Source organism: Rattus norvegicus, chromosome 16 (genome assembly GCF_021556685.1).
Source record: "Rattus norvegicus strain SHRSP/BbbUtx chromosome 16, alternate assembly SHRSP_T2T, whole genome shotgun sequence".
NCBI classification, from domain to species: Eukaryota; Metazoa; Chordata; class Mammalia; order Rodentia; family Muridae; genus Rattus; species Rattus norvegicus.
In genome coordinates this window covers 5741657-5765058 of record NC_141549.1, presented here as the reverse complement: position 1 = coordinate 5765058, position 23402 = coordinate 5741657, and the positions used below count along the sequence as shown (strand labels likewise).

The following is a 23402-nucleotide window of genomic DNA, read 5'->3' as shown; positions in this document are numbered from 1 at the left end:
CTCAGCTTACTGACGTGGCCGCCTCCATCGCTGACTTCAACACTGAATCAACTTTCCACATCTGGGATGGAGCCCCTTGGGCACTGAGCAGACTTTTCAATGGATTAAGGGATTTGGTATGTTAGTATTTAGTACAGGGCTGTTGAGTTTAAAGTTTTCTTGTTTTATCTTTAATATTAGGGTATACTGATTGTGTGTCAACTTGACACAAGCTGGAGTCATCACAGAGAAAGGAGCCTCCCTTGAGGAAATGCCTCCATGTGATCTAGCTGTAAGGCATTTTCTCAACTAGTGATCAAGGGAGGAGGACCAACTGTGGGTGGTGGCATCCTGAGTTGGTGGTCCTCAGTTCTACAAGAAAGCAAGCTAAGCGAACCAGGGGAAGCAAGCCAGTAACATTCGTCCATGGCCTCTGCATCAGCTCCTGCTTCCTGACCTGCTTGAGTTCCAGTCCTGACTTCCTTTGGTGATGAACAGCAACGTGAAAGTGTAAGCTGAATAAACCCTTTCCTCCCTGACTTGCTTCTTTTTCATGGGTGTTTGTGTAGGAACAGAGACCCTGACTGAGACATAGGGTAACAGTGGTTTTACAGAAACGTTTAGGAAGTATTCCTTTGATTCCTACCCTCTTGGTCAAGTGTCGTCATCTGTGAGCTTTAAGGAGCTATTCCATTTCTTCTAAGTCATCAAAAGTTTATGAGTGTAAAGTTCTTAAAAATCTCACGTATCTTAACAGTTGCAGGATGTGCAATATCTCATCTTCCTCCTAACGGAGACAAGTCCGCTTTTGTTCTCTGCCATTGGCCCTCACTTTGTAGCCTGTGCTACCTGAACCTAGGACCCTCATGTTTCAGGATCCCCTCTGCAGGACTCACAAACATTTGGCACTATGCCCGACTCTAAACTTGTGTCTGTACTCCTTAGTTTTGTTAAACATTTTATTAATTGTAATGCTTTTTCTCATAGAACAAGCTTTTCCTAATTCAATTTGTATTCTCATCTTTACAATTTTCTTCCTTTTGTATGCTATGAATTGATTTTATAGCTTTCTTCTTCTTTTTTTTTTTTTAAAAACCTTAGATAAGGTATCTTGTGGCCTTAAACACCTAATCCTCCTCCTACCTCTATTTCCAAAGTGTTAGGCTAGCAGGCATGTGCCGTACTCTGGAATTAAGTAGGTTCTCAGGCAGTGCCACATAGAAAGGCAGGCATTTATCCTCTGAGACTTCTTAAAATAAAAACGATCATTAAAAACAAAACAAAACAAACAAAAAACTATGTGCCAGGCCAGACTGGAGACATAGCCCCTCTTGTCATTCCCATCCTGACCTCTTCCTGGAGGGAGGAAGAGCATCTCCCTGGTGGTCACGTCTTACCAGCAGAGCTTGCCATCCTCGCCAGGCTTGGTTGGCTCGCCTTAGCCCTGCTGGACAAGTTCCATGCACTGCATGGGAGGCCGAGTCCACCAGGGCTATGTTCTGCTGCTAGGCAGGCTTGTGTGTGCTAAGACTGTGGTTGGTCTGTGTGGGTCACATGTCCTATCACCTTCCTCTGTCTAGCCTTCAGTTCTCCACGGCTTTGTAACATTTCCAGGTTTTACAGGTGTTATTTATCGGTAAGAGACAAGTCATTTGCTGGACCGTTCAAATAGCGTTATGCAATTTTGTGGTTGGACAACTATGTGGCTTATTAATAAACCAGAAAAAATAATAAGTTTTAGGACCAGGACACAGGCTGGTGCATTCCTCAGGCACCTGCTTTACCACCCCACACCTGTACCTGAATCTCACTGCTAAATTATATATATTTATCATTTACATATTTACATTTATTTCCGTCTGCGTCACAGCATGCACACAGAGGTCAAACGGCAGCTTACAGGAAGTCAGTTCTCCACTTCTACCAAGTGTACCGTGTGGATTCTGGATCCCACTCAGGCCATTAGGCTTGGCAGTGAGTGACTTCACGTTGAGCCATCTTCTAGCCCCATAAAACTTTTTAATGCAATAAAAGTAGTGACAGAGGTTCTCTGTGTAGCCCTGACTATTCTGAAACTCACTCTGTGGACCAGGCTGGCCTTGAACTCAGAGATCCACTTGCCTTTGCCTCCTGAGCGCTGTGATTAAAGGTGTTCATTACCACTGCCCAGCCAAAGTAGTGAATTCCAATAACTCTTAAAGACTAGAGAAATACAAAGGGGAAAAAAGCTGAGTTAAAACTGCATGTTAAAAAGACAGCATGAAGCTGGGGAGGTAGCATGCATCATTAATCCTGGCACTTGGGAGGCTGAAGTGAGGGGACCGCACATTTGGGACCAGATTGAACTACACCAGCAAGACAATGCTTCAAAGAAACAAGAGCTGAGGGGTGTAGCTCAGCTGGTGGACTGCTTGGCTTGCCCAGTCTAGCATGAGATATGTGCAACCCTGTTCAAGGGCATGTACATGTGCCAACAAACTCAGAAAATACAGATAGAAGCACAAGAAATTGGTTTTTGTATTTCTATTTACTACATTTGTTTTTATGTCAAACTTCTGATCCCCCTGCCTGTTTCCCGAGCAGTGAGCAGGTATGAGTCATCACAGCTGCCTTCAATAAACTTACTGTTTTGACAATAAAAAACCTACCTCTGCTCATGCATGTAATGATGACAGAAAATGGTATATTACTAGAAATGGATGGTGGTGGTTAATTCTTTTTTTCAGGGTCTTCTCTTTTTTCTTTTTCTTTCTTTTTTTTTTTTTTCTGGAGCTGGGGACCGAACCCAGGGCCTTCCACTTGCTAGGCAAGTGCTCTACCACGGAGCTAAATCTCCAACCCCTTTCAGACAGGGTCTTATTCAAAGCTAACCTCAAACTTTTCTTTTCCTAAAAACATGTTATTAAAAGCTAGGTGTGATCAAAGCCCGTGCCTAATAATTTACTAATGAGGCTGAAGCTGGAGGATCAAGTTTGAAGTCAACCTGGGCCACATAAAGAGATCTTAGTTCTAATAAAGTCTTTAAAAAAAAAACAAAAACCAGTGTACTCAAATAAAATAAATCTTAAAAAAAAAAAAGAATATATCAATCTATAAAGCCAGAATAAAGCCAAAATAAAGGTTATTTTAATGGCAAATTATTTGTTGCATAATTAAGATCTACAAGACTTCATGTCAAATCATTTGACAATCTGCTACTTAATTTTTCATAAAGGTTTTTTAAAAGCATCATTTATTATATTTTATGTGTGTGAGTACACTGTAGCTGTCTTCAGACACACCAGAAGAGGGCATCAGATCCCATTACAGATGGCTGTGAGCCACCATGTGGTTGCTGGGATTTGAACTCAGGACCTCTGGAAGAGCAGTTAGTGCTCTTAGCCATTTCTCCAGACCGCTTCATGAAGGTTTCAAGATGATTTTTCTACTGTTATTGCTGAGAATTAAGATAAGGATAAACAGAGTAAGCATATGGCTTCCTTTTAATGAATGAAGAACAGAACAAGACTCTTCCATGTTCCGGGATGGGAAACCTAATGACACTACGACTGACCTATACTGAGACCCTGTGTGGCCACAGAGCCTTATGGTACCTGAACATGGAAGGTTGCTTCCCATGCCAGTTTTTAAAATTCTTTTCACAAAATTTCAAAATACTGCATGTGCTTCTAATGAACTTCAAAATCTTTTATGTAACATAAATTAACAAATCTGACATCGCAATGGAAGGAACACAGAAGTTGCCTTGTTAGAGAGAAAATGACCCCATATATCTACTACTGGGTGTAGAAGTAAATCTTACCTCCACATTGTATAGATTACACCACGGCTTTCCAAAGAGTCCATATATGGCAATTACAGGCAATCGCCTTTCTTTAAATATCCCCTTTCCAACCTTGGCTCAGAACGCCTAAAACAGTAACGCCGCGATACAGAAGACCCCACTTTTCACAGTACACAATCTGCACCTGGACAGTCACGTGAGCGGCAGTGCTGACAAAGTACTTAGGATATGGAGGATATGGAATGTATCAGGTATGGAGAGCAGCACAAAGCTTTCTGCGTTAGGGTCAGGGATTCCACACTAAACTACTAGAAAGAATTCCAAAATGAAATCCAAAGTAACCTCACCACAGCTGCCGGTTTAAGGCAAATTTCACTTAAGTCACCCTTCCTCTTTTAAGAAATCCCATTTAATTTAGAAATATGATATTTGCCTCTATACTTGTCCATTATCAAAATAAACTGCCAAAAAAGCAGCAAACGCCTTCAAAGGCAGATCTGCAGAGGAAGCAGAGATAAGGAGTCCAGAACGACAGCTTAATGGGCAGAGGATAAGAGTCACACTCAGGTCTGCCAGAGCAGACCTGGAGAGGGTCAGAGACGCATCCAGGAACCAGTGCTGTCTGCCAGTATATCAACGCTGAGTGCATGCAACTGGCAAGAAAGCTCAGGAGCTGCCACTAAGCCCGTCACTGCCACTAGTGAGGGACAACAGATAAGCCTGCTCGACAGCTGAGACAGAGGACCCTGTCTCTAAACCCAAGTTAAGAATTCTTAAGAGAACGTACTCTCAAAGGTCCCGCACATGGTGCCACGTTCATGCTGAGACGTCCTGAAATAATAAGATGCAGGCTTTGGCAGTGAGGTTTTACTCTCCCGCAGCAAATAATGATTTGACCTGTTTTATAGATGGTTTTCCTCAAGATCAAAGGGAAATAGTTGGTGGACACCCATCACAGGTTTGACTGCTGGTCCCAAGTCAGTCATACATAATGACAGTTACTGAAAAGGCAGGGAGTGTAAATGATATTGTATTTCCACGAAAACTATCAAATTCTAAATACCCTCAGCCAAGTGTTTCCCCTACTTTTCAACTGGAGGCCCTTTCCTCTGAAACTGAAAAAAACAAACACCAACAACACAGAAAAATCCTGTTAAGGGTATTTGGATTCTCTAAAATTGAGAAAAATGTAAGAGCTGATAGGGAAAATGTTCTGGTTTTTTTTTTGTTTGTTTATTTTTTCCAAAAAAAGCCCTGTATGAGGGCCACAGTACTTACTATAATTTGATATTAATTTTATTCAGCTTTATCTTAAGTGCAGAATTCTAGAGCTACTGTGACTCCCTCCTGTGTATCTGTTGTCGGCTCCATCATCATTTACACCTGACCTATTTTCTAAAAGGGTGGAGGAGGCTGGCCCTTTTCTTCATATAGAGACAAGAAGAAGGGTGTCTGGTGGCAGTGTTAAGAGTTATAAACCTTCTGGGGATAGAAAGATGGCCTAGTAGGTTAGGGCACTGGTCCCCAAACCTGATGACCCAACTCCAATCCCTCACTCACAGAGTAGAAGAGAACTGACTCCCTGCAAGACGTTTTCCCGACTGACTGCCACATTCCCCACATGATCCCCTCCCCCAGTCAGAAACTGAGCACTGCGGTCTGCTCCAGCTGGTAAGAAAATGACTGTCTCTACGCTGACACATCCATTCCTTTCAGAGAGGAGTGAACCAGGCGGCCCCTGTATGGAGCCAAAAACAGACTGGCTTTGATTCTAACGAGATATCTGGCAGGCTGCAAGCACTTAGAGAGGATGCTTTGTATCTGCAAGTGAGGCTGGCAATAGTGGTACAGCAGCTTATTCCAAAGGACGGTCACCTCAGAATAGCAACGCACACTAACACGGCAGAGAAAGAGCCCCATCCTAAAGTCCAAGTGGGGTTATTTACTTACTGAACACTGAGTGGAAGACCTGAACCATGTGACTTACAAATGTTACTGTGCAAACTGGCATGACTATGGGTGCAGCCCAATGCTGGGCATGTCCACCACCTGCTCCTACCCACTTGTTCTATATTCCACCAATCTATCATTTTAACACACTGGATGGGAAGATAAAGAGTGGGAAACGGCATTTGGCATTTATAGACCCAAAGTTCTGTTTCTTAAGATTTCCAGGAATATACAGTTAGAATGCTGGGATATAGGTCTAATTATGGTTTAAGACACAATCCCCTTTCTCCCTTGACTTCTGCTTTCCCATACATTTTCTTACTAGTTTATTACTAGATCATCCAAATCAGAGTTGTAAGCACGAATACCTACAGGATATGAGACCTCATGAGTGTTGTACAATTAGGGATGGCATGTTCTACCCAGAATTAGGCTGTGATCAGTAAATGCAGTGATGTTAGTACTATGTGGTCACAGAAACCAGGTGTGTGGGGACGAGCCTGTGGAGAGCTTGCCAGCACACACAGCCCGGGCTCAATTCCAATTCTGCATGAACAGGGCCTGGCCTTAGTGCACGTCTGGAAACCTAGCACTTGGGAGGCTTAGGTAGGAGTCACTAATTCAGAGTCCTCCTTAGTTACACAGAGACTTCAGGACCAGCCTGGGATGTGTGAGTCTTTAAGGCAACAACAGTAAGCAATAATCATGGATGGTGACCGGGGTGTGCGTGCTTAAGAGCCACATCTGTAATTTTTATCTGTGGGTAGCAAATTCTTATCACGTCTTTTCCTTTAACTCAGGAGACAGAGCTGGCCATGCCTGGAAACAGTGATTTTTCTTTTTTGGAACTGAGATCTGCTTGGAGCCCAGGCACTGAACGTGCAGAGCTCAGTCTTGGGGTTTATGCTTCTCACTCCACAAGGCTTTAGTTCTTGGGCCAGTGGTTACCATGTGGTTCCATTTTTAATACAATCTTAAATCTATATACCTGCTGATGTATTTCTATCATCTAGATATGCAACTATGTTTTATGACTTCTCAAAAGAAAAAAATTATGAGTATTTATTAAACGATCTAATTATCTAATTTACAACTAAGATAACAATGGAACACAGAGATAGAAGTGGCTTTTACTGGATAAAAATACCTCAGGGGAGAACAGGCCAGTAGTGAATCTTAATAAAAATAATCCCTTTTCAACATTTTGAAATCTCAAGGATTCAAGAGCTCAGTAAGAGGGTGTCTGGGGTAGCTGTACCAGCACACGAGATAGAGCAAGGTTCCCTTGTCTGACTTCAGCCTCAGTCAGCTCCCGACTGAGTCCTGCACATTCTCCTGGTGCTCTACTTCTTCAATCTGTGGCAGGAGGAGGACGCGCTTTCCTTATCTTGGTCCTGGAGGCCAGGCTAATGCAGCTGCCACAGGTCCTTTCTTCTTTCTGATTACAGAATCCTACAAACCTCAGGGCTGCAGCGGGCGGAGACCACCTCCCTTTCCTCAGGCTGCGAGCAGCACTGCACCGAGCTGGGGCAGCACAACCAACAAACTGCTGGTCTCTTTTTTTAATTGTTTATAAATTCCTTTTTCAGTCTGGAGGTAGAACTCACATTTTTTGACTTGATAAATTATAAACTCAACTTGCAAGGAAACTTCTTGCACTGTGCTTTAAGTCTGAAGATCTGTTCCAAATGCCAACAGCCACCTACCATCCCCACTGTTCTGACTTGCCCTTGAACTGAGAAAGGACAAGGAGAAAGACAGAACAGCAGCGCTACAGCATTTCTTCACTAAAACTTTCCGCTTGGTGGCTGTATTTTCAACACTGTGAAAATGAACCTTCCGACATTTTCTAGTGATCTGATTTTAATTAAAAGCGTTCTCTCCCAAGAGACTGATGCCCGGTATAAAGGCACAGTTGTAAGTGAAGTGGAAACCACGGAGGACCTCTCCCTGGCCTTTTCAGGTGAGTCAGAGTTGAATTTTTCCTAGCAGCTACGTTTACAGAGAATTGACTGTTGTTAGGAAGGCTAAAGAGTAACAGAGGACACTGTAGCTGTCTGTCATTAACACTCTCTGGAGAGATTAGATTGCGTTTTATTTAAATACGATTACTTTCATAGTGCTTTATAGAAACCACAGATCTGTTACTGCTCACAAGTGTCAGGTAGGACGGAATCAGGACACATCTAGGTGTCCTTGGGAAACCCGAAAAGGACTTTGTTCAGTTGGGATTATAGAAAACGTCTTAAAATGAGGAAGGTGGAGAGTAGGGGAATCTGAAAGGCTGTCTTCATTTAGATAATTTCTTCCAGTAAAAACTTTAAGTCTAATAAAGTGTATAAAATACTCATCTTTTGGCTAAAACTACCACGCCACTTCCCAAGTCCAGAATAAGGTTAGGACTGAGAAGAGAAAATCTGTAACACATTTTTTCTAATTAATACGTAAATCTTGTCATTGAAAAATAATTGAAAAAAACATGCAAAGTATCATCACATGTGACAGATCAGATTTTCAGCACCCTAAGGCTAATAATCTTTCATGTTTACAATTGATAATTCTTTTAAGTTACGGACCTTAAATTATCAGTGTGTACCAGTTTTCTAAGCTTTATAGTTTTTTAAGAATTATATATGTATAGCTCCAGGCTTAATGAAGTAGCATTCCTTTATTAAGACTGTGTGTGTGTGTGTGTGTGTGTGTGTGTGTGTGTGTGTGTGTCTGTGTGCGCACGCGCGCGCACACGCGCGAGCGCACCTGTGTGTGTAGGGTGGGGGAGGCGGTCATGCTACATGGCCCTAGTTGGCCTAACTCCTGCTCTGTAGGTTTCAGGCTAGCTGCAACCTTGGACAATCCTTCTGTCTCAGCTTCTAGAGAGCTGAGAATTACAGGCATGAACTCTCACTGCTGGTTTCATTAGGAAACTTAACCCTTTGGTGGAAGACAGACTTAAGTCACTGAAAGCTCAAATATATTTTGTAAACTTAAAGTTCACCAAGAAAAGAGAACTGAAGGACAAAAACCAACTAACCAACCAACCAATAAAAATCTTTGGAAGTACATAATAGTTTTAAAATTTATACAGCATAGCATCTGGTAAGGTGTTAGGCAGATGACATAGGTAATCAATATCACTGAATTTGCATTATCTGAGTTAAATAATCATTTTTGTTTAGTTAAAAACAAATAAGTAGTTTGAGATGGTTTTTGTCAATGGACATCATTATAAAATAGTCTGCATAAAAGAAAATGACTGAATGCCAGAATTGATTCCACAGAACTCAAAGGCATCACAAACTTAGTACCTGTGATTAACTGGGTTATTACAAACTACAGACAGTCTAGCTGCAGGAAAGACAAACATCTGTTTGTTTCTTCTGAGGCTGCTGCTGCTTAGAAGGCAAACTGGCAGTGTGCTCTGGGTGGTATTTCATCCTTAAGTACTAGGTGAGTGTATGCATCAAAACTGCTCCAAGGTTATCTCTGTCACTCCAAGGTGTCCACAGAAGCACAATGGACCCCCACCCTGGGAAACCTTGACCTAGGACAAGTTTAGTGAGGTGTCTGGCTGAAGTGGACAATGTAGCATGGTCTCCTCACCACAGAAGCCCAGCCTGAGGAGACGAGCTTCCCGTGAGGACAGAGCAGACTCGGAGTTGATCTGACTCTGCCTTTTAGAGTCTGGTCTCTACACGGGAACTGTCTTAGTCACATTTACCACACAGAACACGCTGCTGGGAATTTCTGTAGAAGCGATGGGCACAGTCTTAAATCATCAGACAATGTTGTACTGTTTGAGTCCATTCAGATCTAGTTAGGCCTGAGGATACGTCTGTTAAACTCCCTCTCTAAGTTTTAAACTCATAGGCAAAAAGTTCACTGTTTCTAAAGACTGCATGTTAGGAAAATGCCTTTGGTTGTGTGGTCCTAGCATGCCCGCCGTACCTCCTCTGGTGACCATTACTGTTGATGATCCACTGTGTTACCTATAAAGGGGTCTTTGCTTAGTGGGTCTGCTCTGCTGCAATGCAGTTTCTGCCATCAAATTCTACTCTCACTTTTATTCTCCTTCAACCCGGTTCAGATTTCTCTTTTCTCTCCTAACCACTTTCCTAGAGGGCCGACGTCTACTATCCCATAGCCTTACAGAATGTGCAGTGATTGTGGATCTCTGACATTCACTTTGTAAGTTTCATAGATACCAGACACAAGCTGCATCGAATGTGCACACTTGCATCCCTGCTAATATTTTGTCAGCCATGTGCTCTTACCTTATTTTTCCTGGTTAAATTTGCCCGAAAACATCTCATTCTATCTTCCATTTCCAACAACACGTGCAAACTCCGTATGTATCTGTTCTAATTAGTGATTTATTCTGTCATTTACTTTGGAGTTTGTTTGCTCTTTCTCCCTTTCTAGCTTGACAGGTAACTGTAGTGGCTATCCTGGATATTTATCTTTAGTGGTGCTGAGAATCAAACCCAGGGGTTTGTGCATGTTAGGCAACTGCTTTAACACTGAGTTATTTTCTCAGCCCCAGAATGAAACATTAATAATCTCATTTAAAAGTTCATAGCTAAGCAACCTAGCTATCCCTATCTCTCTTTCCTTCATTCTTGTTTCCTTTCCTTTCTCCCTCCCTTCCTGTCTGCCTCTCTCATTCTTCTCTAAATTTATTTGTGTAAGGTACTGGGTTTGAGAGCCAGCACTGTAGAAGATGGGGAAGGAGTGGAAAAGCGTCCTGTGGCGTGGCTTGCTGTGGGAAGTGGTTCCTGTGGGGAATGGTGAAGGAGACAGTGCAAACCTGGGTCAGGAGAGCCTGGGACTCCCCTAAGCACTTACAGTTGATTCAGTAACAAGATCACTGCTTGAGTCTAAGCCATTGACAAATTCCAATATAGGTGACACTTGTATGTGGTTGGCAAAATACCTTATGTTCTCAGTACCCCTTCTAGACAAACAGATCAGGGTTAAGTGATTCACACAAGGTCACAGGCAGTAAGATGGCAAAGCTCAGTACCGTGTGCAAACCAGACTCCATTCTAAGAAAGTTCACACCATAGTGAAGTCATTCTTAGGGCCTTATTCTGCAGCTTTTGAATGTAGAAACAATTTATAAATTTCAAAAAGGAATGACTAAACAGGAGGCATAAAAGCCTATGTGCATGTCCTATTCAAATAGGACACAATAAAAACGTACAGATTCAAGCTTACATTCCCACTGCTCAATGTGCCAAACACTAGTACAGAGTGAGGTGTAAGTCCAGGTTGGTTAAGCAGATGAAAATCCACATTCCTTACATACATGAGGCACACCCTGGCTCAGTAGTCAGTCACACTTGGCAGGTGGTCAATGCTAGACAGTGCTAGCACAAAGCCCCTACCCCATGCCCCCCTAACAGCAGACTTCTCTCTGTGCTAGAGTGTGAAGTGTGAGATTTTCCTGTTGCAGCAGTGGAAGGAGCCCTGGCTTTGGAGAGCAACAGTGCTAGACTACATCCAGTTCCTCCATATCTCCTCAACAAGTTCCCGAACATAGGAATATCTTGTGTGTTCATCTTTTAAGTTTGGAACCAGAGAGATGTTTCCAAACAGGAACAGTGCCGCTGTTCATTAACTGCAGACTACGTAACCCCTCAATTCTTTACTAAAGTCCAATTAAAGCCTTGCGCAGCTACCAAAAGGCTCTTAAGTACCAAATCCAATGAAAGTATCTTCTCTAAGATTTGACCTCTTCTCGGGAAGTGAGCAAGTATTCTGTAGAGAGAAATGCTAAAAACAAACAAATCAACTACCTAAAATAATTTAGACGTAGAAAAAGTTATAGTTCATGTTTGTTTTTTCCTCCCATGTTAATGCCAAAACTTGAGAACGTGAGTAAAGAAAGCTGGATATGAAAGCATAATTTGAGTTAAACGGGCCACGGACCTGGTGGCATCTCCGGTAGGAGAACGACGAAAGAACAGCTCCAGGACCAGGTATAATCAGATCCTAATGTCACACTTAAGGGACAAATCCTCAAAGAACCCAACGGCTTCCAGAGCTGGCGAAGCTGTGTCCTGTGCTAGGCCTCATGTGCACTCAGCCTGCTAAGGCTCCATGTCATCCTACACTGTCCTTCTCTGAGAAAGCTCTTCCTCGAAATGCTGTCCCCAGTGGGAAGACCTGGGTAAGTGAGTTCTCTGTTCAAGTAAGGAAATCTTTGTTTACCCTTTGTAAAAGCATTAGTTCAGTCTTCTCCACAAGCGTCTATCAGTGTTATGAGTAATCTGAGATACTGTAATGGGTTAAACTTACAGACCACTGACAATTTTATGTTGATTCCAGTTACTGTTAGATAGCTGCTAAGTTTTCATACAATAGAAGCAGACAACAGTTTGTTTGCTTATAATAAATCTGCCTTTATTTGTTCTGCACATATACTAGCGAACCACTTCCAAATAACTGAAACTCTGGAAAGTTGGGCTCTATTTGCTTTTTTGTTTGTTTAGTTTTTAAAGACAGGATTTCACTATGTAGCTTTGGCTGGGTCTGTGGACCAGGTTGGCCTCGAACAGAGATCCACCTGCCTCTGCCTCCTGAGTGTTCCCAACTCCAGATCAGCCAGTGAAAGTCAGTTTTACAGGACTCTAATTTGAAGGACTCAGGCTTATGCCACATGGTAATCAGGCGCATCAGTCTCTTGATTTCCCCCAATGACTTGTAGCAATACAGAACTGTCACAACAGCAAAAAGCAGAATTGGACTGATTTTATATTAAAAATTCAGTAAGCGTTCTTTTGAAGAATTTCCCCCTAATGGAAATTTAACATAAAACAGCCATTTGTAATACTACACCCTTTCTTACTAGTTCACATAAATCCTGAGCTTACAGGTATTTAATAACGTGCCTTTAATTTTTATTTTTTTTATTTCTGAGATAGGAGCTTACAGCACAGGCTGCCTAGCCCCCAACCTACTAGGGTTATTAATGTATACTATCATTCCAGCTCAACAAGTGTCTCTAATAAGCCTGTAGGATTTAAGATCCCAGAGGTATTTCCAGTGTTAATCCTGAGAAATGTTTACGGAAAGTGAAGACATAGATCCTACTTTATGTAGAAACTTAAACTGAGCAGGAAATGCTGGGCGGTGGTGGCACACGCCTTTAATCCCAGCACTGGGGAGGGAGTCAGGCAAATATCTGTGAGTTCAAAGCCAGCCTGGTCTACAAAGAGCTCCAGCCAAGGTGTCCGGCTTTCTAAATCACCACTCTGTTTTGATATCCCTCCTGGGTCAAAAACAAGCAAACTGTCCCTGTCCTCAGTCACACTTCTAACATCATACTGGACTATCAGAACCCAATCTAACCCAAAGCACATGGACACTAAGTATTCTTCTGAGCTATACCCTTGATCTTCAACTATACTTTTTTGTTCAGATGGTCCCATATTCAGGATAATCTGATTTAAGATTTTTTCTTTTTCTTTTTTCTTTTTTTTTTTTGCTTAAAAATGTTATGAAAAGGGCTGGAGAGATGGCTTAGTAGTCAAGGTCCTGAGTTCAATTCCAGCAACCACATGGTGGCTCACAACCATCTGTAATGGGATCTGATGCCCTCTTCTGGTGTGTCTGAAGACACTACAGTGTACTCATACATTTAAACCTTTAAAAAAAACTTTAAAATGTGTTATGAAAGTAGTGTGTACTGAGTGAAAACCACAGTTAGGACTGTACCTTCCCCTGGGATAGGAACAGAAGTAACACCGTGGGCTACTCCCCTCAGTACTGTACACCATCAGCCAGCCACAGTTCCCAATCCCGTGTGATCACTGCGGGGACAACCGATCCTCCACAGCACACTGTGCTGCTAAGCTCTGGAGTCCAGCAGCGTAAGTACATCAACAAACTCAGTTTATGAGAGCTCTACCAGCAAGTAATGCCACTGTGAGGTGAGGAACACCTACACTCTTCTCAAAAGGGCTACCCTGAGCTTTGCTGACTAAATTCAACAGCTATTACAACCTGTAAAAATGCTTGACAAGACCTTGGGCTAGGAATTCTCCAACTAAGTGTATTGAGCCTTGTAACCACACCTGCACGTCCTGCACAGACTCCCCATCACTAAAGCACAAAAGCTTTGGCATAGTATGTGTACCCACTGGATACTATTAAACTAGTAGGTTGAAAAGTGGCTGGGGTATATGTACACACATACATATACACGTCGTACACAGAGATTAATATATTTAAAACAAATTTGATCTTTTACCAAGACATGCATTTATAATGTAGGCCATATTTTGTAGATTTTGAAACTCCCAAACCTAGTGTTCTAAAATTAAAGTCACTCTGTTAAATGCAAACAGATATACTCACAACTTGCATTTCTATACAGAAGAAATGGTTCATGGAGCTGAAATTCCAAATCTTTATTCACTGGTTCAACCAGATTGTGCATGTTCAGTCGGTTGACAATGGTAAAGCCATGGTAAGGCGAAGCTGACCTTTGATTTAAAGAAAGAGAACATGTGTTACCTTTCAATCTGTAGAAATGTTATCTACTCCTTTATTCTCATTAAAAAGAAATTCCTAGTTACATCATATGACAAGATTAGTATCTAAAATCATAAGCAAAAGTACAAGGCTGGGGATATAGCTCCATGGTAGAATGTTTGCCTACCATGAGCAAAGTCCTGGGTTTAAGCCTCAACTCTTAAAACAGAAAAAACAAAAAAAACAAAAAACAAAAACCACGAAGTCAGACATTTCCCTCTCTGCACCTACGTCTTCATAAGGACTTAATTCCTTAGCATAAAAGGCTAGTCATCAAGGTTCCCACCCCACGTCACCTCCTGTGAGTCTTTCCCGCTTCCGCCACACTGGGCTCCCTGCCACTATCTGCAGGTCTGTTTCTACCTTAAGACCTCTGTCTGTACTGCGGCCCCCCAAACTGGTACCAGCATCTCCTCTCCGGCAAGTATTTGCCCAAATGTCACTTTCTCACCCCAACCCCCATCTCTTGATGTAAGCTCGTAATAAATTGATGCTGGAAGAAGTAACATTTTTTTTCTTCAGTTTTTGAGACATGGTCATTCTGTGTGGCCCTGGGCTGCCCTAGAATTCTCTCTGTAGATCAGGCTGGCCTTGAACTTGGAAATCTACCTGCCTCTGCCTCCCAAGTGTAGGACTAAAGGCATGTGCTGCCAGTACCAGGTTTTTAAAAATATGGTACAAGTCTGTCTATGACTGCCACTCATTACAGCGGTAACTTTCCTTACACTAAATGGTCTTTGTATGTTTTTCCCGAGTTCTACAGTAAGAAAGCTCTAAATTTCTGAACCAAGGACATTCAACACACAATCCACTGAACACTCCTCAACCTAACACTTCATAGTTCACATTTGTTTCTGTAATATCACAGGGAGATAATGAAATCCTGTTCTCCAGATTCAGAAACAGAAGCAGAATTAAGGCTCATGCCCAAAGTCACACAAATTAAAAACTCCAAATCCAGTTTTCTTTTTGATTCCTGCAAAGTAACATTATGACATTCTAGTGTATTTTTGTCCAACGTACAGAAAATGTTCTTCAGTTCCCAAATAGAGGCTCTTAAGCCTCCTTTTCTTAGACCAATGCTATAGTTTGTATGAATTGTCTTAAATGAAGTTACTCACTATACTGAAGTTCCCACTTTCTCCAATCTGTTTTATTCTTCTAAAATTAGACCTATAAATATCCCCAAATGTTATAGACATTATGCTTATTCCTTAAAATTAGAGCTATAAATATCCCTGAGTATACAGACACTACTGTTCTAATAATAGTTAGGGGTTCTTGGAGACTTATATTGTTAATGAAGAGGTTGGAGTTAGATCTTTTTTATTTTAGAGAAGAAAAATGAAGTAGAGAAAAGAGTATCAAAGAAAGAGGAGCTTGTCATACAAACCTCGAAATACTTCCATTTAAAGGAAAAAGTGTATTTAGACAAGATCACAACGTTCTACACTAACATTTACAATAACACTCCATTCTTATAAAGTGGCACCAGTGGAGGATGGCTGTCCAAAAAAGAACTCGGCACAAAAAGAACCAATGTCTGTAGCCTTGCTGCTACCGCTCAAAGTTCTAGAATAGGCAAGGGATTTGCCTCTAACACCAAGAGCTATGGGTACCTGGGAATACAAGGGTCTCATGACTTGTCTCATCCTGTGGGCCACCTAGGATGAGGCCCCTATGCTGCCAAACAAGGTAAAGTTGTCAACCTTTACAAACCAACCATTTAAAGAATTAATTTTCGGGGCTGGAGAGATGGCTCAGTGGTTAGGAGCACTAACTGCTCTTCCAGAGGCCCTGTGTTCAAATCCCAGGGTGAACTCATGGTGGCTCACAACCATCTGTAATGGGATCTGATACCCACTTCTGGTGTGTCTGAAGACAGTTACAGTGTACTCCTATATAATAAATAAATCTTTAAAAAAAAGAATTTTCAGAGAAGTTTAAAGTAAAATGTATATGAATTAGGAATGACCTAGAACTTTGGGAAGAGGCAGGAAAGGGGCAGAACCAGCCACAGAAGGCAAATTCTCATCAGAAACTACAGACCGGCAAGAGTGCTATCTCAATCACTTTATAGCTACTGTACTATACTACATTTGCAGACATTCGTACGTATGCATTCTTTTTAACACGGGAAGAAGAGCAGCAGCTGTAGTAGGACTGTAGTGCTTGGGTGGGGGAAAACTGGAAGAAGATAAACAGGAAGGCTCCAAAGCTACATACACGATAGAAACGGACCACGCTCCACCACAGCGATCACCACCATTCAAGTGAGGTAGAAACATCCTTAAGCCACTTACCTTCGGTATACAAATAATGTCCCTTCTATATCAGTCTTCTCCTGTAACAGACAACGACTCTGTCAGTTTTCCAGGAATAATCCAAGGTCAAATGATCTCGGTGAAGCACCTACACGTTCAGGCCAACTTGTCTTATTTACTGTGAAATCGATCGTGTATGTGCTCGAGGGAATGCACGCTGGCATTTGTGTACAACTGGAGAGGCCATCGGTCACTCTCAGGCGTCATTCCTTCTTTTGAGTCAGGGGGTCTCACTGGCCAGAAGATGGGCAATTTAGCTGACAGTGTTGTGTCATAAGCGCCTCCATGTCCCCAGAGGACACGTAAGTGCAAGCTACTACGTCCAGCTTTCTGTGTGAATACTTCAGGTTCTCAAGCTGGGGAGGCAAGCACTTCATCCACTGAGCTGTCTCTTTAGCCTCCAAATTAGTCACGTTTGAACAGGTAAAGCAATTCACTTTTTAAAAGAAATCTAAACAAATTATGTATCTGTTCACCCCTGTGTTTATGTATGTCCAACCCAACAATATGTGTACGTCTGTAGCATATGTCTATTTTTGCCAGTGAGGAACATTTAAAGGGAAAAAAAAAGCGAATTAGCTTTACTTATTTTATGTATTAAATTTTTTTTTCAATTAGAAAAGATGTAGGGCTCTTTTGTCAGCATACGTATTTCTTTGTAACACATGTATGTGTGTACGTGGAGCTTAGAGAGGGCACTGGACGTCTTGGAACTGGAGTTACAGATGGGTCTGAACCATCATGGGGATGCTGGAAATTGAGGCAGGTCCTTGGGAAAAGCACCAAATGCTCTTAGCTACTACTGAGCCATTTCTCTGCCCCAGCTTCTCTCTGCAAACACTAAAACCTTTCAACTAGGTATCTTAATACTCCAGTCAAGGTATTGTCTACTGCAACTTAAAAAACCAAAAACTTGGAAAAAAAAACCAAAAACCAAAAACCAAACCAAACCAAACTTGAGCAGTCTATTGAGGTTTATAGAAAAAGAATGGAAACTTTCTTCAAAAGGGATACCAGGTTGAACTCAGAGCCTGGGCCTCATGATGCACAGCTGTGTAGCACTGAGCTAAATCCCTAACCCTCGGGACGTTTTCTTCTAAGATACTGTTTCATTTCTGGAGAATTTAGGACTATTTTCACGAGTTACACATTTTGTGGTGACCAAACACAATTTAATATTTTCAGAACTTTGTTAAGACTCGTGGATAGAAACCATTCTCTGCCTTAGACAAATGTGGTAGGTTTTTAAAATAAACGCCTGAAAATGTGATTAAGAAACTGTAACTTGGGTTGGGTATATAGCCCAGTGGTAGAGGAACAGTACAGTGTCTGCCTTGCATCAGGAGGAAATAGGACATCATGTAAACAGGTGCTTCAAGTTGAGGTTAACTAAAGTCAGTGAATGTAATTTCTGGAACTCCATGCCACTCACAAAATCCAAAAAGAACTAAGAAGTGAGCGATCAAACGTCCTATCACCGGTCTCTCTTTTTTTTTTTTTCTTGTAAAAACGTCTCCAAGGAATCCAATTCTTACTGAAGTAGCCTTGAAATCTTTCTTTAAACTCCGGTGATACCAGTTCTGCTAAAGCTGGACTAACTCCTGAGACTGATTTTTAAGCTTCAAATCCAAATCATCACATTTAGGTCGGCAGGGAAAGAGGAGTGGATTTTGCAATCAAGAACACGTGATTTATCTAATAGTTTTCAAAGTCTCAAACACAGGTTTTCAATCACTTGTTAGAAAAAAAAATTAACTTGTCTCATATCCTGCCAATGCAACCTCAAGTCTCCAGAACCGACCCCAAAAAGACTGATCCTGCCTCATTCCTGTCCTCCATCTGATTTCCCTGTTATGTCTCTGGTGTACTCCTACCCTTCATTCCTCCAATTCCGCGTGTCCCTCCCCCTTCCCCCGTCACCTCTTCGGCTCTGGAAGGACCTTTGGGAGAGGTTCGGGCCTCGCCTTTGCGGTCCTACTCTGCTCCACACCCCACCCCCAATCCTAAGCTGTCTGCGCGGTCCCTTTAAGAGGCGGCAGCGGCCAGGCTGGCGTTCTCCACGGCTGGGCCTCACTCACCCACTGGTTGGCTTTGGGGCAGAAAGTGTACAAGGCGACCTGGCCCGTGAGGTCTGCGATGCTGGTGATGTAGGGGTCGTGTTGTTTCAAGGCCGCCAGACTCATCTCTTGCTCAGCTCGACTCAACAACTCCATCTTGGATCTCCAGGCCGAGCCCCTCGGGCGGGGGCGGACTGGAGAACAGGAAAGTGCCATCCAGGCAAAGTTCCCCCAGCTCAGTCAGCCGTCCACTTCCGCCTATCCGACCTGCCTTGCCGAGGGTGGTACTTCAGTTAATCTGATCCGCCGCTCCTATGCCCTGGGAGCCTGGTTCCGATCTTTTTAGGTCTGCGGCTGCCGGAAGGTACAGGCGTCCGCGCCTGCGCGGTGGAGCTTCGGCGAGCCGACATTCCGGAGTCCTCCTCTCTCACCTAGCGGGATCTGAACTTGTTCCTTGAGTGCTCCAGACTCCTGCCAGTGAGACCGCAGCCCAGCACATACCCTGAATCGAAATGCTTGCTGCTGTGGAAGTGAGGTTTTCATGGACCATTGAGAAAACTCAGACCAAGTGAGGAAAGGGAGCTGTACTTTACTTCCGAGCTGCACTTTCACTCTTAACTGTTTGGTAATTTTTGAAAGAAATGTTTCAAAGCAGCCAAACTAGCCTGCCTGGAACTACACTGTACTCGGCTTCCCCTCTTTGGCTTGTCTTTTCCTTCATCTGGGTCCTAAATAAATATTTCTGTTGTTCTAGAAAGACCTATTACGGGGTTGGGGATTTAGCTCAGCGGTAGAGCGCTTGCCTAGCGAGCACAAGGCCCTGGGTTCGGTCCCCAGCTCCGAAAAAAAGAAAAAAAAAGCAATATAGAAAGACCTATTACTTAAATAATAAGTAGATCTCTTAAAAAGCCAACATTATTGGGCATCCTAAGGGGTCAGGTACTACAAAGTAAAACAACGTGCTCAGCCTATTTTCATTGAGCTGCTTTAAAAACCATCGTTTTTCTTTATTGAGGACATCTCGGCACAAATGAACGTTTTTGAAAGGATAAACTTTACATTTCCATCAAAGTACCACCATATATTTGTGTTGCTTGTGGTTTTACATCCCAAGATCATTTGCTAATGGAAGGGCAGACTTTCCGTTCTCGTCGGAAACACGTGTGAGGCAAGAAGTCAGAACAGCTTATGGTTTGTTCGCCCTTTGCTCACGTACACATTCATTGATCTTATAGAGTGGTTGTCAGTTCCAAGCTTCCAACTCTTTTTGGCACCAGGAGAAACGAAAAGCAAGCAAATAACCCCATGATAGACATTTCTCTTTGAATTCCAGAGGGTGGAGTCTATTTCCGTCTGAGCCAGGAAAGGTAGTGAAGGAACTCTTAACCAGTTCCGGCATGGTGGGCGTGGCTCTGGCAGGCCTTGCCCTTCTCCCCAGTTTCCTCTGCCTTGCTAAAGACTGTTAGATTGCATTCCTCACACTAGCCACCAAGGTCTGTTCCTTAATTTAGCCTAATAAGAGATTAATTTCTCCTGAGGCTGACTACCAAGGTCTGGCTATCAAAGTATTGGAGTCTAGCAATCAAAAGCCCCCTTTGGCTAATTAACATGCCCAATTAAAATTAAACACATCATCCTAACGTGGGGTTCCCCTTTTATCTTTATAAACTGCCATTTGCCCGTGGACCACATCTATTTCCTCTATATCCAGAGAGTCCTTTGTCTCCTTCCCAAACATCTCTTACCCCTCTCCTCCCAACCCCTTTAATTTTTAGCCCCTTGCCTTCCTGTCTCCTGCCTTTGTCCATTATCCCTGCTCTCTCTCCCCCTGGAGCACATAAATCTCTGTGCTGAGAACATGGTCTTGGGGTGCCTTGAGCCAACTTCTGAAGGCAGTAGGAAGGCTTCAAGAAGGTGCTGAGGTTTGAACTGCTGCTTTCGATGAGGAGGTGCTCCTTGGGAAAGTAAAGTTAAGGGCTGAGGTTTGCTTCATGGCCCAGTGGCAAGGTGGGAACCTAGTGTTTAATGCTGATTTGATTCAGACTGGAGGGGAAGAAGGGAATGGCTCAGAGTTCCACACTAGTGAGGAGTATTCTGGTATGAGAGTCTTGGGGATCCTTGTTCCACATCTGGACTGCCTTTCACCCAGTGGTGGAGGGTAGGACCCCATCACTTTCTGTACCTTCATTTTCCCTCTGTATGCTAATTTTTGTGTGTTATTTAAAATTTTGTCTCTATATGTGTACATGTGTTGGTGTAAGTCTGTGCTGACGTAAGTGTGCAGAGGCCAGAAGAGAGTGTATGGGCACACTGGAGTTTAAGTTACAGGCATTCGTGAGCCTCTGGACCTGAGGGCTGAGATCTGCACTCAGGTCCTCATGGCTGAGCTGTTGTGGGGTTAACCATCAGAGAAGACTGCTCAGACATGGGTTTAAGCCAATAAAAAAACCAATCTTTTTTGGTCGGCCGGCAACTACACTGGGTGTTTGGGATCCCAGTGTAGCACGGAACCTTTCTCAGGGTCACCTTTTAAGTACAAAAACCATGTTCTGGGTTGACACACTTCAGGTAACAAGAGCAGTTAGCCAGATAGAGCTACGGAGGCTAAAAAGCCAGGTTAGTACATTGTGAGACTTTGCCAGAACTCTGTGGACTTTGATGGGTTAGGCCTTTGTTTTAGTTTTGGCAGATAGCTGTTTTTATCAACACCTCAATCGCTTGATTTTACCAATGAAGACTCAGGAGCCGGATTGCTGGGCTGGAAGATGGTTCAGAGAGGCAGAGAAAACACCCAGCTGACCTTCCTCTTCAGCTGACATCCCAGAACAAAGTCTCTCTCTCATATCTCTACAAACCCCCTTCAAACTGAGTGTCCCTCCCTTCTACTTCCTGTTTGTCTTTTTATCCAACCTTCCTTCCTCTTTTTCTGTTTTTTGTTTGTTTGTTTGTTTGTTTTGTTTACTTTTTGTCAATTGGTTGCTTGCTCCAACTCTTGACCTTATTTAATTGACTTTATTTAATCCTGTTTACAATATCGAAGCACAAAGCTCTTGGATTAAAATGTGTGCGCCAAGGCTGACCCACGCCACAACTAAAAAAACAGGTTTCCCCAGCAAATAACACAACTTTGGAGTTCACAATGTGCTCAAATAGCTTGCCACAGGTGGTGCTGCCTGTGTGCTGAGTTTCACAGCCTGAATGATATTAGCATCATGGAGTTATCAGTTGTGTTAAGGTCTGGGGACCTGCCAAGGTCTAGGGCCCTCTAAGAGAGTAGCAAGTGTTTTTAACAATGAAACAATCTCTCCAGCCCTTAATATAGTATTTTAAATTAGGTACTAAATTCAGAGACACACCTGATGCTGCCGTTAACTTTTTTTAATGTAGATTTTTCTAAAATAATCTAAGATATTTCCTTTTGTTGTGGAATGTTGTTCCCCACGAACTATTGAACTGTTGCTGTCTTAAAACCAGAATAGCTGTCATTACCAATGAGACCCTCACAAGACTGGGCCCACTAACATACTCCCTTGGAGGGAAGGGAGGGCTCATAAGTGGTCAGGAGACTACCTTCGAGGCCTAACAGAAGTCCAAGGGAGGAACTGTTGTAAATAATCCTTCATCCATGCACCTGTAAGTAAGCAAGTCATACCTTGGGGCTGGAGGGGCCACCATTTTTCTTTTTAATCTCTTGTTTGTACCCTGTAGGAAATAAACAGATGCTTGTTCAAGTCTCCAAGAAAAGCTAATGCAACACCTCTTAATACACCTTGGATGAAGCAAGGCTAGACTTGTGAGGTATAGCACACTGCTTTGTTTCCAAGGCAAGGTCTTGTAGGATAGCCCAAACCAGCCTGCAAGTCACCAATTAGGCTGGGCTGGCTGGTAGGTGAGCCCTAGGACATCCTATAAATGCCTCTGCAGAACTAGGGTTATAAACCTACCACCATACCTGGCATTTCTGTATGAGTTCTGGAGGTCCTTAAGAATGTAGGTTTTTATTGATCCATTTCCTCAGCCCCGTTATTATTGTTACTATTATTTTGAGGTTAGTCCGGTCTTGAACTTATTATATGTATCAGATTGATGTCAAACTTGCGATCCTCCGGCCTCAGCCTCCTGAATGCTGAGATTACACAGTCTCCGTACACAGCTGCAGTAATTAAAAAAAAAAAAAAGTTAAGAACCCTAAAAATGCAGTCAACCCCGCCCTCCTCTATGCTGAGCTGCTTTGTGGTAAAAAATGAAACTTGCTTTCTCATGTTCAGTTCTAATTCTCAAGACATTGTGTCACAGCAACTGGAAACGAAATGAGGACATTGCCATTTAAAACGACGGGGGTCAAGCTGGGTGTAGTGGCGAGCAGGAACCGTACTACTACCTACTCAGAATTTGGAGACAAGGCCATATATAAGTGGCACACACCTCTTATCCCGGCATCTGGGGGCGGGGCAGAGGCAGGCAGCTTCACTGTGAGTTTGGGGCCAGCCTGCTCTGCATAAGGTACATGATAGGCTCTCATGCAAAGCAAAGGAGAGTGAAGTACAAATCGTACAAGCAGAGAACTGGCCTCTAGTGCTGAAGCTGACGTCCGTAAAACTTTGTTAACGAGGTATAGCGTTGATCTCGGTTTCCTGGTGTAGAATCCAGAAGCCTTGACACAGCCTGGGGGATACCGCTCCATCTGATGCACCTGCTCATGGGGTCATGTGCTCACCTTTCCTTCCTCCCCGCCCCCGGTACCTGGCCCCTGTTTCTATCTCTGTCTCTTCT

At 42.9% G+C, this 23402-nt stretch overlaps 1 protein-coding gene across 2 annotated transcripts in view; it reads right to left on the bottom strand.

Moving 5' to 3' along the window:
- The window catches only part of Dcp1a (decapping mRNA 1A), a 45310-nt gene extending 26500 nt beyond the window's left edge, over nucleotides 1-18810 (bottom strand). For both annotated transcript variants that reach the window (NM_001191831.2, NM_001411752.1), the window contains 3 exon segments: nucleotides 14072-14199; nucleotides 16552-16592; nucleotides 18651-18810. In NM_001191831.2, coding sequence (NP_001178760.2) covers nucleotides 14072-14199; nucleotides 16552-16592; nucleotides 18651-18785 — 304 coding nt within the window. In that variant the 5' untranslated portion in view covers nucleotides 18786-18810.
- Between the last annotated feature and the right edge of the window lie 4592 nt (nucleotides 18811-23402).